The 14,323-nt window shown below is 30.9% G+C and overlaps 2 protein-coding genes across 2 annotated transcripts; both read left to right on the top strand.

Annotated features, from left to right (window-relative positions):
* The first annotated feature begins 494 nt into the window (after positions 1–494).
* On the top strand, positions 495–3,667 carry LOC101494701 (large ribosomal RNA subunit accumulation protein YCED homolog 1, chloroplastic). The gene is made up of 3 exons (XM_004504230.4): positions 495–634; positions 741–1,527; positions 3,105–3,667. Exons 2-3 carry the CDS (start codon positions 962–964, stop codon positions 3,517–3,519), a joined length of 981 nt encoding a protein of 326 aa, XP_004504287.1. The 5' UTR covers positions 495–634; positions 741–961; the 3' UTR covers positions 3,520–3,667.
* Positions 3,668–9,704: 6,037 nt separating this feature from the next.
* LOC101494389 (mitochondrial import inner membrane translocase subunit PAM16 like 2-like) lies at positions 9,705–13,168 on the top strand. The gene is made up of 4 exons (XM_004504228.4): positions 9,705–10,085; positions 10,562–10,649; positions 12,446–12,579; positions 12,847–13,168. The coding sequence occupies exons 1-4, from the start codon at positions 10,083–10,085 to the stop codon at positions 12,970–12,972; spliced, it is 351 nt and encodes a 116-aa protein (XP_004504285.1). The 5' UTR covers positions 9,705–10,082; the 3' UTR covers positions 12,973–13,168.
* Positions 13,169–14,323: the final 1,155 nt, after the last annotated feature.

Genomic DNA, 14,323 nt, shown 5'->3' with positions numbered 1-14,323 from the left:
AATTTGTGATTAAAAGTGAGTATACACAATTTCTATTTTGAAATTATAGATTTTATCTTCATGTTTTATGTCTATAAAAAAGAGACAATTTTTTTTAAGTCCATATCCATATTCTTCCTAAAAAATTTGAAACTTAATAATTTGTGTCTTTGGATTATATTATTTGTTGTTGTTATCTTAATGATTTATTATATATTTTAGTAAAAAAAAATATTGATTGAAAGCTGGTTTATAAGTTTAAGTTGTTGTATTAAAGAATTTGTTTTTAATTTTAAGTGATAGAAAGTGGAAAGAAAATAATAAAAAAATCCGTATATATTAGATTTTTGAAGTTTATTTGTAATTTTATAAAGTTGTATTTTTTTAATCAAAATTATAAATCCAAATATAAATTTAAGAAAAGTTGATACCGTTAAAAATATAAAACTGTCCTTATAAAAAAATTGCCACTTCAGTAATTTTAGGGATAATTTGATTATTTATTCAAGAGTTCAATCATTTTAAAGTTCAATCATCTTAATAAGGACAGTTTGGTCTTTTTCCAGGTAAGCAATGGAATCTCTTTCACAGATGCATCTTCTCCCGTATGGATAAACCAACGCTTCTCATCTTCTCTACTCTCTTAGGGTTCTCTGTAAGTACTTAATTATCGCTACTGTTGCATCATTTTAATTGAATCTTCCCTCTCTTTTATTCATTCCAAGCATTTTCATACCGAATAGTTTTCACTTATCTTTCAGAATCCACTACCTGCTGTCAATTACTTCGAACAATCTGAATATCTCACCATACTCCATAGTAACAGATACCTAGCTTCTATTTTATCCCCATTTTTATTTAATTTTCATTAAGATTATATAAATTTCAAATTAATCGCTATTGCTTTCACACAATTATTACCAGAACTCCAATTCAAATTTTGATACTTTAGGGCTGTACCCATTATAATTGAAACCTAAAAATGCCACTTTTAGCCCCCTCATCATCTGCAACCCCTTTGTGTTTTTCTCCTTGGAGCTTTTACAATTCAAGTTCCCTACAAATGTTTTCATGTAATTCCTTCACCCCTTTTCGACATAGAACAATTCCCCTTTGTAAAACAAGACATATAGGTGCTCAATTTAAAAATGAACCAAATGTGTTACACAAGTATGCATCAAGATGCAAGAGGAATGATCGTGATCTTGATTCAAACACCGAAGAAGGCACAATGTTCTTGGATTGGCATGATGATGAAGAAGAAATTGAAGATATAGGGTCACCGTGGGAAGGAGCGGTTATATACCAGAGAAATGCTTCAATCTTACATTTGGAATACTGCACTACTTTGGAGAGATTAGGTCTAGGAAATCTTTCAACTGATATTTCGAAAAATAAGGCGTCTGTAATGGGATTGCGATTTACGAAAGCAGCGGAGGAGTATCCGAATGGAACTCCTGTTCAGATATCTATTGATGTGACCAGGAAGAAGAATAAATTGAGGCTTGATGGAATCATAAAAACTGTCATCACACTTATGTGTAATAGGTATTTCCCTCATGAATTTAATTGACTACTTACAATTTTGGTGCTTTGTTTTATTTTATTTTATCATCTCTAGCTTCTGTTTTTTACTTTCTTGATGTTACACTGCTTTATATTTGTTTTGCCATAGATTAATCCTTCTGGACTGAAAACTTCAAATCTCTATGTCCGATTATGCATCATCTGCAAATTTATTTGGCATGTGACTATATCTAATATCCCAAAAAAGTGATGAATAATAAACAAATAAATAACCCCTTGACACCCAGAATCGGTCGCCTCTTCCTTCCCGTCCCATTAGTTTAGCTAAAACCATGAAGGAACCTTGCTGAACAGTAATAGGGTGAGTTGTTTTGTTGTATTGTGTCTCAAAACATGGAAATGCTCACTATTTTATATTTTTTAAAAATTAATCGGAAAAATTTATTCAGCAAACTAGCCGGGAGAGCCTGCTCCATTTCAAACAACGTTGTGAACAAAATCCTGCCTACTACTACGTAATACATTTTTCAGATTGTTCTCTTTCTTTCTAATTGAAACTTTCTTAATCATTATTTATTTCTTACATCTGATTTAAAACTAGTTGATGATAACAGCATAAACTTGATGTCTGCAGTTACTTTGGATGGTTGTTGTTCCTCTGTAACAAGAAAACATCAGTTTAAAATATATTATTATTTCTTTCTCTCCGCATTGACATTTGACAGTTTCTTTTAAAGTAAGGAATAGCTCGTGCTTATAATGGTTACACGAGTGTCTCTCATTTATTATTCAATCTGTTTTTAACATCTTACAATTAAGACTACTAAAGTGCTTGCTTGATTTGACAAAATTATCAAATTGTAACTTGGTTAGCGCTTACCATTCCTTCTCTCTGTGTTGCGTACTGTGTGTGTGTATATTTTTATTACTACCAAGTACCTAGCTATCATGAAGGCTGAAACACTGAAAGCACAGGTGTTTATTTGATATGACAAAAATTTATCCTCCCACCTATTTAAATTGTCGTGCTAACATTCTTGTACTTGACTGTGTTGTAATTAGTGGTTTCATATCCCACATCATCTTGAGGTCAAAACATTTAGTCTGTCAGTAAGTTTGCTAGGAAGATGTCTCTTATTTTACCAGTCAGCTAAAGAATTAAATGGTAAGACATAGGATGGTATGATGTATTACTATTATGTGCATTCCTTTGTTGCTTTTGCCAATGTGAAACTTCGATTTAATGGAGTCTACTCATCTAGTATTAACTACCTCCGTCCCAAACCATAAGACCCCGTCATATCAATAACTTCTACCAAACCCCTCTTAATATTATATTCCTGTAAACCTGACCAAATAAACTTATGTTTGTAACATGATGCTAAATGATAGACACAAACAAAATGTACTAAATGCTCCCTTCTTCGTTGTGTCCTTTCTCTACCTAAAAAGTAATTATTTGTTGTTCTGCGTAGAAAAAAAAGAATATGCAAACGTAGCCCCTTGCATATTCTATATTATCTTATTCCAGCACAGATTATCTCTTCTACTTCCCTTTCAACCAAAATAACATGTTTCATTGTGATTTTGTATTGAAGGTGTTGCATGCCATCTGCTGAGTGCATATTCTCTGAGTTCTCTCTTTTACTCACTGAAGAACCACCTATTGATGAACCAGAGACTATTGATTTGGGGGTTATTTTTGGGGAGGACAAAATCTCTACCGTTGGAAAAAGTAGCGATGACGATGAAGATGCACCAATCGATTTGGACGATCAACTATATTTTCCTCCTGAAGAGAAACAAATTGACATTTCAAAAAACATAAGAGACAGGGTGCATCTTGAGATTACCATGAATTCAGTGTGTGATTCTGGGTGCAAAGGTATGTGCCTGAAATGTGGTCAAAACTTCAACATTGGCAATTGCAGCTGTAGCAAAGAGGAAGTAAAAGAAGAAAACTTTGGCCCGCTTGGAAATTTAAGAGAGCAGATGCAATTGAAACATTTATGAGGTTCATGCTTAGGATTTTCTATCTTTGGAATTCATTTGTATTGCTTAGTTCGTTATAAGCAAGTCAAGCCTGTTGAGTACTAGAAGGGTGATTTCAGTGTTCATATTTCATCAATTTACTTAATAGGAAATAACTACATTGTGGATCCTTCCCTCTCCTCTGTCATTTACTTTAGATGAGTTGTTAAAAATATTTTCACTATTCAGCAATTAGTTGAATTGTTAAAAAATGGTTAGGAGGAATTAACAATGATATATAACTATGTGATTGACTGAAGTAGTTAGTTAATGAACTTCAGTAAATGATGAGTCGTTTGAAAGAATTGAAGTTTGAATCTTGACTTAAACAATTATTGATTAGACTCTATTTATCACTCAGTCAAACTTCATACTTTATGATTACATTTGAATTTGTGATATTATACCTTCATTTGAAAAATGCATCATTTTTAAGGATGTCCAAATTAAATTAGAATGTTTCTTCTACTCAATATCTTCATAATTTTGTGTATGATTATATTTTAGTATTCATATAGTGTATTGTATGAGAGATGCTTTAACCCAATACCAATAGTAGGTCGACATTATGTCTCCCCATACTTATCACAAGGAGCAATCTCAAGCTTCAATTTTGAAGACAAAACAAAATGATTATAGCACAAGTTACTGTTCCCAATTTTAGAGAAACTTTTGCACAGTCTGTGACAGTTGGGACTTGGGACTACTTCATTGCTTGGCTTTCTTTTTTCCTTTTGATCCAAGACAATTCTGACTATTCTTTTTTTTTTTTAAGGATATTCTAAATATTGTTAACAATCAATAGTACTCTTCATAAAATGAAATGTAAAATGAGTTTGGCGTATCAATTTTGATTAGTTAAACTGATTTTTCAATCCATTAACACATTTTTACTTTGACGTTTGAAATGCTATTTTAAATTTCTATTATGTAATAAAGTTTTTAAATATTAATAAAATAATTTAGACTCAAGTAATGCTACTTCAATTTTAATAGATCAAGAGTATAAATACATGATTAATTTTACATTGATGTACCATTCTTACACTTCTAGGCCAGTATGTTACATGAGGAAGTTTGTTTAAAACTTATATATTTTCAATCTTTAGTTCAACGTGGCTACAGATTTCAACAGAATAACGAATATGTACGATAGATAAAATTATTGCCAAACGAATGTATACTATATTTTCAACTCTTAGGAAACATCTTTCAATTTAACGATGTATAAAATTTGATAGAAAACTCTTAATAAACATCGATCTATAAAAGAAGTATCAGCAATGGTCAAATGTGTTCATGAATGCTGTATTTGACCCAAGTGAGAGAGAAGACAGAGATAAAATCATGAATTTTTTATACCAATTTGTTCTATTTTGAAAATAAAATACTAAATTGTCCAACTATTTTAACTTGAAAGTCGACATGCGACTGTATATAATCGCATCCTGGATATGCGACTGTGTAGCTAGATTTATTTTTTCTTTCACCTTTTTAATAATTCAGTTATTTATTATATAATAAATTAAAAATAATTATAAAAAATTAAAAATTATTAATAAAATAAAATAATATATATTAAATTTAAGAAAAAAATGCGATTAATTAAAAGTGTCAAAATAAATGACTTGTTATATTATTTTAACGACCATCGTATTTTATACATAAATTTATATTATTTTAACAACCATCGTATTTTATACATAAATTTATATTATTTTAACAATTCAATATTATTTTTCAGATAAATTAGTCCTCAATCTTATTTTGTTAACCACTTCCTCCTTTTTTTATCTAATAATTAAAAATTAATAAAAATAATAATAGTTAAAAATAATAAATTATATTAATAATATGAAATAAAATACATTAAATAGAAGGAAAAAAACATCATATTGAAGAAAAAAATATATCAAATTTAAAAGATGAAACGTATGAGTTTCTAAAATTATTGTGTATTCACTTATTAGAAGATGCAACGTATGAGTATTTATAGTTTTCATCTCTTAACTATAGCTTCATACATGCAATTATAGTCTCACACATGCAACATATGAGTTTAATATTTTAGACTTGATATATTTTATTTCTCTTCTATTTAATGTATTCTGTTTTATGTTATTAATATAAAATAATATTTTTAATTATAATTATTTTTATTAATTTTTATTTATTAGATCTGAAAAAAAATAGGAGGAAGTAGTTAACAAAATATAATGAAGTGACTAATTTATATGCAAAATAAGATAAAATTGTTATAATAATATAAATTTATCTATAAAATATTACATCGTTACAATAATATAATACTACGTATTTATTCTGACACATCTAATCAACTGCATCTTTTCTTCTTCTTAAATTTAATGTATTTTTTTAAAATATTTTAATTATTTTTAATTTATTATATAATAAATAACTTAATTATTAAAAAGATGTGTCGCATTCCCTTTACGAGGATGCGACCTCCTACTAGACTTCAACTAAATTTTCTTCACCAAGAGCGACTTCATGAAATGTTGAAAAAGTAGGACAATTTAATATAAAACTTTAAAAACTATAATATTATTATCAAAAATCCTAAAATATCCGATGAATGTATACATCTTTTTACATGTATTTCAAAAAACTCTTGGGAAACATCCTTTACGTGACTTAACAATATATAGAAACGCAAGTATCAACGACTGTCTCAATGTCAATTTTGTTCACGATTGAGTCTATCTTGACCAGGAGTTCGATTTTGGCAAACCAGGAGACCTGAATAGGAGCTCGATTTTGGCAACCCAGGAGACCCGAATGGATAGAGATGAAAAATCACCAAAACCTTCCAAAAAAATAGGTCCCCAAGACTTATATCCACTATTAAGTGCATCAGAAAATCGAGCAACAACACCAACCATGTTAACAATGATAAGGGTTATCGTTGGAATCAAGAGAGTAGTCCACTTGATGATATAAAGTTCACCAAACTTGAGTTCTCAACAGCCTATGCAGTGACAGTGTAGTCCACGTGTCTCACTTATTTAAGTGGAGAGTGGTCTAGTTAAGGTCATAAGAGAGATACTATTTTGATAGGAAAAGGAACCACCAAAAGAGAAAAGAGAACAATAACCCTATTCCCGATTTTATTAAATCAGTCTAAACAAAATATCAATTACGCATTCGTTAACCGTTGGATCGGACTGATTTTTGGACAGCAGATTCGCAATGTTCAGGTCTTCGGTTTCAACGGTGGGATCGGTGAAATGATCTCTGGAGTGGGAGAAATCGTACTCCTACAGTAGAAGGTTTTTTAGGTGTTTTTCTTCTTGCTTTTCATTTGTAGGCTGCTTTGTTATTTTGGCTGGTTGTAGGTACAATTTGTGCATCATTTTGAGACTTTCTTGTACCCTTATTTGATTATAGCGGAGCTATTTATTTGATCTAGACGCCCTGTGGTTTTTTACCCTTGCATTGAGGGGTTTTCCACGTTAAAATATCGATGTTCATTACGTCTTTTTATTTTGATTAATTTGCTGTGATATATTTATTGTTGCTCCTCATGAGTTCTTGCAAGTTGGAGGAATTTTATATTCGCTGCATATTACTTGTTATTGTGTTTCTGTGTTTATTCCCTATCAGAGTGGTATCAGAGCTTTTGGTTGAAGGGCTATTTGACTTGCTTGAAGGTTGGAGGCAAATATGAATATAAAGATGGTATGCTTGAATGGTACTAATTACCATTTGTGGAAGGGCAAGATGAAAGATTTGTTATCTGTGAAGAAAATACATCTTCCTATTTTTTTCTAACATGTCGGTTGATAAATCTACCGAAGAATAGGATTTTGAACATCAACAGGTATGTGGTTTTGTTAGGCAATATGTAGAAGATAATGTTTATAATCATATTGCTAATGAGACAAACGCAAAAACTATGTGGGATAAGATAGAGACTTTGTTTGCCTCTAAATCAGGGAATAGTAAATTATTCTTACTGAATAGTTTCATAAGTTTGAAGTATAAAGAGAGAATGTTTACTTCGGACCACTTGAGTGAATTTCAGGGGCTCCTTGATCAAATGTATGAAATGGGTATCAAGTTTGATGACGAACTATTGAGACTATTTTACTGTTATCTTTGCCAAAGTCTTGGGAGACATTTTGGGTTTCTATAACGAGTTCAACTCCTAATGGTATTGCTTCTTTGGAAACAACTAAGGGTGGTGTTTTGAATGAGGAGATGAGAAGGAAGACACATGGTTCTTCATCTCAATCTGAAGTTCTTGTCACTGAAATTAGGGGAGAAGTCATAAAAAAGAATCGAAGAGTGGTAGAGAAAATAGCAGAAGCAAGTCCAAGTCAAGATACCAAAATGTGGAGTGTTATTATTGTCATAGAACATTGCACATATAGAAGAATTGTTTTATGTGGAAAAAAGGAGAACAAATGCAAGAAAGGTAAGCATAAACAAATGGGTCGTGATGATGATAGTGATGATGACCGCGTTACTAGTGCTAATAGTGATGATCTTGTTATTCTCCGTGACTATGAGTCAATTAATCTTGTATCTGATGAGAGCACGTGAATAATTGATAGTGGCGTTACACTACATGTTACACCGATGAAGGAGTTCTTCACATCTTATACTTTAGATGACTTTGGAGTTTTGAAGATGAGTAATGATGGTGTATCTAAGGTAATTGGTGTTGGTGATGTATGCTTGCAAACCAACATGGAAATGCAATTGTGGCTTAAAGGAGTCAAACATGCTCCAGATGTTCGCTTCAATTTGATCTATGTGCATATGCTTGATGAAAGTGGTTTTGATAAATCATTTTGCTTATAGAAAGTGGAAACTCAGTAAAGGTAACTTGGTTGTGGCTAGAGGGGAGAAATTTAGTAAATTGTATTGGACAAAAGCTTTGGTTGCAAAAGACAGTGTGAATGTCGTGGATACAAAATCATCTTTGTGGCACCGAAGACTTAGCCATATTAGTGAAAAAAGGGTTAAATTACTTAGGTAGAAAGGATGTGCTTCCAAGATTGAATAATGTAGATTTGGAGAAATATTCTCAATGCAAGATTGGTAAACAAACTATAATATCCTTTAAAAGGCATCATCCCTCTAGAAAGTCAGAGTTGCTTCAGTTGGTAGTTGCAACCAAAGACTCTCAATTACATGCACAAAACTGTAGTTGTTTTCCGGTAGTTGTTTGTTTTTTTTTTATAAATATTTTTTAAATTAATTTTTTTTATTATTTTAGTATTTATTTAATTAATTTGATTTTAACAATTTTTTTTTCCAATTGGTAGAGCTAGAGATAGAGACGGCAAAACTGTAGATACGTGACTTTGAATATTCATCGTATATGAAGGCATTCGTATAACAACATCTTGTTGAAAGTGATGATTTATGGTGTATTAATTATTATGGTATATTAATAATATATTAATTATTTATGTTATATTAATTATTTAAGTTGTATTAATTATTGAATGATGTATTAATTATTGATTATTTATGATATATTATTATTTAAAAATATTTATGATGTGTTAATTATTATTTATGGCGTATTAAAAAAAAGGACGTGTACGGGAAACTTGTCTGAAGTTTTCCGGAAACACTTTACGTACCCGAAAAAGTTGATGCATGTTTTATCCAATAATAATAGCGATTTATCCATACATGTTAATATTTATAAAAATAAAAATATAAAAAAAAATGGTGTGTATTGGAAATCTTTCATAGAAAGTTTTTCGGAAACACCTTCTGTAGCGGAAATATTTCAAATGAAGTTTTCTAGTAGTACAATTATGTCACTAATATACCGGAAATCTTTTTTTAAGTTTTTCGATAAAAACACTCTGTACCGAAAAACTTGAAAAAAGTTTTTCGGAAATAAGGTGTATGCTGGAGTTCTTCAAAAAAGTTTTTCAAAATTTACTGAAATTTTTTTTTCTCTAAAAAAGATGAAATGATAAAAAAAGAACTTTGAATTAGTAAAATAGTAAAAAAAAAATTAAGGGTATAATTAACATTTTAAAAAAATTACAGGGATATAGGTATAGAAATGGGGGTAGAGGATAAATTTTTCTATTTTGCCTTGACAAAAAATAATATTGGGCCATTTTGACAAAAAATAATATTGGGCCATTATTGTGCTAGTGTTACGTTGAGCTTCTATTGCCAAATCCCATTCCATATGCGTGACCCAAAAATAAACAAACATCGTATTCTATTCTGCCGCCATTCATTCTATTGTCTTCTACAACAACCGCACGCTGCCACTTTCTCCGCTGTCTCTTCCTAAACTTCCTTCCCGTCCTCCTTCTAGGACCATCGTTTTCACAACGAGGCTATTCGTTTATCGAACCGGTTTTTTCCCCTGGTTTTAACGGTTTAACCAACGATTTTTGTGACGTAAACAATCCCTAAATTGAAACCATTCGGACTATACGAGACCCACACTTCGCGGGGAAAGCCACAAATCAATTTATCACTTCTAAGAAACTCAATTTTTAACATAACCAGAAGGGCTTCATATTGTTGATTCTCAAGCTATGGTAAGTTCTTTCTTGGTTACCGAATTTTAGGCTTTTAAATTTAGGTGTTTGTAGTTATTAGCTTTTAAGAGTGTTTTTAATGTATTGTTTGGCTAACCTAGATTTATTTTGAAGGAAAAATTGTTATTTGAACTGTAGCCCTTTGGAGCATCTCAGCAATTTGTTTAGGGTTTCAAAAGTTTAATGCATGACAGTACTTTTTTTAATAGAGGACGGAAGTATTTAAAGCAGTTAGAAATATGCTATCTAGCAGCTGTACCAAACAAAAAAAGAAATCGCATAACAGATTTTTGAGCATTTTATGTGTTTTTAGTGTTTTGTATGGCCAACCTTCACTGCTTGTAACAATCAGAACAGGAAACGGTAGTAAATACTTAGAATTGGTTGAGTTTGAGGCCTTCAAAGTGGTGTAAATCAGCTATCTGTGAATGAGCTTTGTGACATTATATTGTATTTTGACTGAATTATGTATGCAGGCTGCAAAGATTCTTGCAAACTTGATTGTGATGGGTGGTGGAGTCTTGATAAGAGCAGTTGCTCAGGCATATCGTCAAGCTCTTACCAGTAAGCTTCCCAAATTATGACTTCACATATTTGTGATTTGCGCCATAAAACATATATGCTTTCAAATATACTATTAAATTATGAGACTTTTAAGCATCTGCTCTATAATAATAATAACTTGTTTTCATGATATATGCCAATTGCATAATATCACTTTCCAAAACCAAAATCATTTTTAACACTTATTTGGTAGAAATTTATTTGTTACACTATTTTAGGAATTTAGGAGCTAAGTCTAGATTAAGATATAACAAAAGATGTAGGAACAATGTGAAAGGAGTAGGTGGCAGGTGCAAATCATGCATACTAAAGAGATCAAGATAAAATAAAAGAAAGTAGAACATGGAATTTTAATCCTCCTTCCAGGCACTTCTCACAATACACAACTCAATCAACTTAGAACTATGATTTCATTCGAAACTGACTGGACATGTAGGCCCCACATTCAATAGAGATTCAAACCAATCACAAGCAAAATTTGATTCTGAACACATCCAATGTAAACATTCTATTAGTTTTATATTAGTCAGAAATGTTGATACAGTGATACATGTGTCATAGTTTGAAATTATCCAACCATCTTAAGCAATTATCTGTCAACATTGCACTCATCATTGCAGTTCTAACTAAAGTATACGGAATAGTTTCTCTTCAATTTTTGGACAATTTACAGTTACATAACTCCCCACTTCGCCATCCTACTGTTGTACTTGAATGCATTTGGTGATAGGTGACATGATAACCGCTATCCTTTTGTGTCTAAAAAAGCATTTCTTTTGTATCCATGAACCTATTTGTATTTCAAACTCAGCAAACCTCCTAATGCCAGAAGATTTCTCATTTCCTTAGCATATTCATTTGATTGTTTGCTACGCCGTCTTATGCTGCTGAAGTCTTCAGAGTGTCATTATGTGACTTAATTTTTTGCTTTCTCTGATCCTGTAGATATTATACATAGATCCTACTTGCTATAGCAACACTATAGAAGCATTACCAGCAGATGGATTAATATAGCAGCCAATCTTCTAGGAAGCACTAAAATTGAATTTTGATAGGATAGTCTCCTTACTTTTCATTTGTTCATTAAGGGAACAAGTTGGGTAGTGTGTTACTTTTGAATAGTGGAGTTTGTTGGTTGTTACTTTTTGTAACTGATGCAGTCTGTATATAAGGGAGGAGTAGGAGTCAATTGTATATACACTTTTAGAATAAACTGATTCAGTTGCAGAATGGAACAGTTCCCTTGGCAGAGAATAACCATTCTTTGATTCTTCTTCCTCATCTCTCTCTGTCAACAACCTATCAGTTTTATTGATCTATTATTATATGGTTAGAAATTATTCACAACATTATGACATTTAGTAATGCAACTATCTCCACTTTGTGGGAACTGGGAACAACTTTGGTTGTTACATCCGGTTGAAAACATTGGCACCTGAATCTTTTCTTAATCTTTTTTTTCTTGACATTGTTTGATTTGATCCATGCACAAAAATGGAACCTTTATGACTTGCCTCATCTTTGATAATATGCGAATTACTTTTTGAACAACATAGGTCTCCAGATTCGAATGTGACATCATATATTTACTTTAAAGTTTACTGATATAGCTCCTCAACTGCTCTGTCAAAAACAATTTTCTTTCTTTTTGTACCCTTGATTTGTTTTTGGTCCTAGTACCCCTAATTTGTTGTATTTTAGGTCCTAACTTTTTCTTTCTCATGTCATGTCTTACTCATTCTATATACATAGTAACTCTTGGTTCTCTCATTTTCTCAACATTATGTTTGCTCCAGATGCCTCAAAAAATGGTGTTGCACAAGAAACAATGCAAAATACTATTCGCAGAGCTACCAATGTAATGACGGAGCAAGAAGCTCGGCAGATTCTTGGTGTTACTGAGGAAACTCCCTGGGAGGATATAATGAAGGTTAGTATATTATCTGTGCTGTGGCTATTACCTATTGTTTTAGGGGTTTAAATACTTTTTTTATTTCTCTAAAATTGATTTTTGTTCACCCAAATTTTTATTCATTTAACCATAAATAAATTGTGTTTTAGTTTTGTATAAGAGACTGATGACTAAAAATTACTTTTGTTAGGGAAGAATGAAACAAAAATTTTTAAATTTTAGTGTTAAAAATAAACACAGACCGTTGTTTTAATAATGTCTTAAATTACATATATTTTTGTGCAGAAATATGAAAAAATGTTTGTGAATAATGCCAAGAATGGGAGTTTTTACCTCCAGTCCAAAGTTCATCGAGCTAAGGAATGTCTAGAGGTTGTCAAACAAGGCAAGGGTGAGGGAAACCCTAGTTGATGACTCAGTTTCGCTCCATAAGTTTTGCTCCATCTTAATAGTCTTGTGGTTCATTTTGGCCACCAAGTTGTGTACGATTTGTGAAATCAAAAACTAAATTTATTTTATTATAAAAATTATACTGGGAGTTCACTGCAAATAATGAAAGCTATCTATGGTACTGCAGCTATGCTAATGCTTTTAATTTAACATGAAATCTTGATCAAAATGATAATAAAAGTCACTAAATCAATAGTAAAAAAAACATGTTTTTCATTAACATGTGTTATGTAAGTTATGGTCATTAGTTTCATGAATTCCGTTTGTAAACAGACAAGATCATACCCATGAAATGAACCGATGAGATCATATTACACTTTAAATGATCTAGATTGTACTTACACTTGTATAAATAGGAATGCTCATACCCAATATTTTCACCCAACAACACCCTTCACTAATAGTATAATTTTATATTTATTTTGTAAAAACACGAGTCCGACATTTTTTAAATTACAATTGTTATATTATAATAGCCGATGAAGAGACCACATTTAATTATGATATCCAATTTTTGTTTTAACAAAACATAACCCAATATATCTTAGGCCCTAAGCTACAAACATGGGAGAACAATCTCAGATGCGGAGTTGAACATAAGTACAATTAGGTTTATCAATTGCCAATCTCAGATGGGGAGTTGAACATCCAAGGACAATTATTCAATTCCTATGTTTTTGGATGGATACTATATACCAAAAATCAAAGCTGGGAGACCTGGTTTGCTAACCATCCAAAATTCCAAATATTTAAGAAAAACTTTAGAAAATTAACATGATTTAAATTCAAGTAGATTAGAATTTGACAAGTTACCAAATTGTATCTTGTAATAATAGTGATAAATACAAACAATTTTCACAAATAGTGAGTTTAATTTCTAATGCAATAAAGTTGAATTTTACTAAGGTAAAAGTATGATTAAATTGGATAATTTTGAATTTACGTTAGTGTAATTTTGTAATTGACAATAATAACAGCGATTAGACTTGAAATCTCATCCGTATGACTCAAACTAACAACCAAGTTTGTTTATAATCAAGTTCAAATCGACAAAATAGGTCTATAGATCAATCTTCCGACTCAAAAAGGCTTTTCCTAATAAAAATATCTATTTTTTTTTGTATGATGTTAAATCTTGATCATATAATTATATATGATAATCAATATTAAAAAAAATAAAAAAATCATAAGATTTTTTTAATAAATATATACCACTTAAATGATTCTTAATCATAACCATATGATTGAAGGGTTAAAATTTAACCCTTTCATTTAATATATATATATATATATATATATATATATATATATA

Source organism: Cicer arietinum, chromosome 6, assembly GCF_000331145.2.
Source record: "Cicer arietinum cultivar CDC Frontier isolate Library 1 chromosome 6, Cicar.CDCFrontier_v2.0, whole genome shotgun sequence".
Lineage (NCBI taxonomy): Eukaryota > Viridiplantae > Streptophyta > Magnoliopsida > Fabales > Fabaceae > Cicer > Cicer arietinum.
The sequence above is the reverse complement of the archived record's forward strand: the minus strand, read 5'-3'. Positions and strand labels throughout refer to the sequence as shown.

Excerpts from the sequence above, each read along its gene's own strand:
- LOC101494701 (XM_004504230.4), top strand. The coding sequence starts at position 962 with ATGCCACTTTTAGCCCCCTCATCATCTGCAACCCCTTTGTGTTTTTCT. Across the intron at positions 1,528-3,104 it reads ATCACACTTATGTGTAATAG|GTGTTGCATGCCATCTGCTG; the intron begins GTATTTCCCTCA and ends TTTGTATTGAAG.
- LOC101494389 (XM_004504228.4), top strand. Across the intron at positions 10,650-12,445 it reads ATATCGTCAAGCTCTTACCA|ATGCCTCAAAAAATGGTGTT; the intron begins GTAAGCTTCCCA and ends TGTTTGCTCCAG. Across the intron at positions 12,580-12,846 it reads CCTGGGAGGATATAATGAAG|AAATATGAAAAAATGTTTGT; the intron begins GTTAGTATATTA and ends ATTTTTGTGCAG.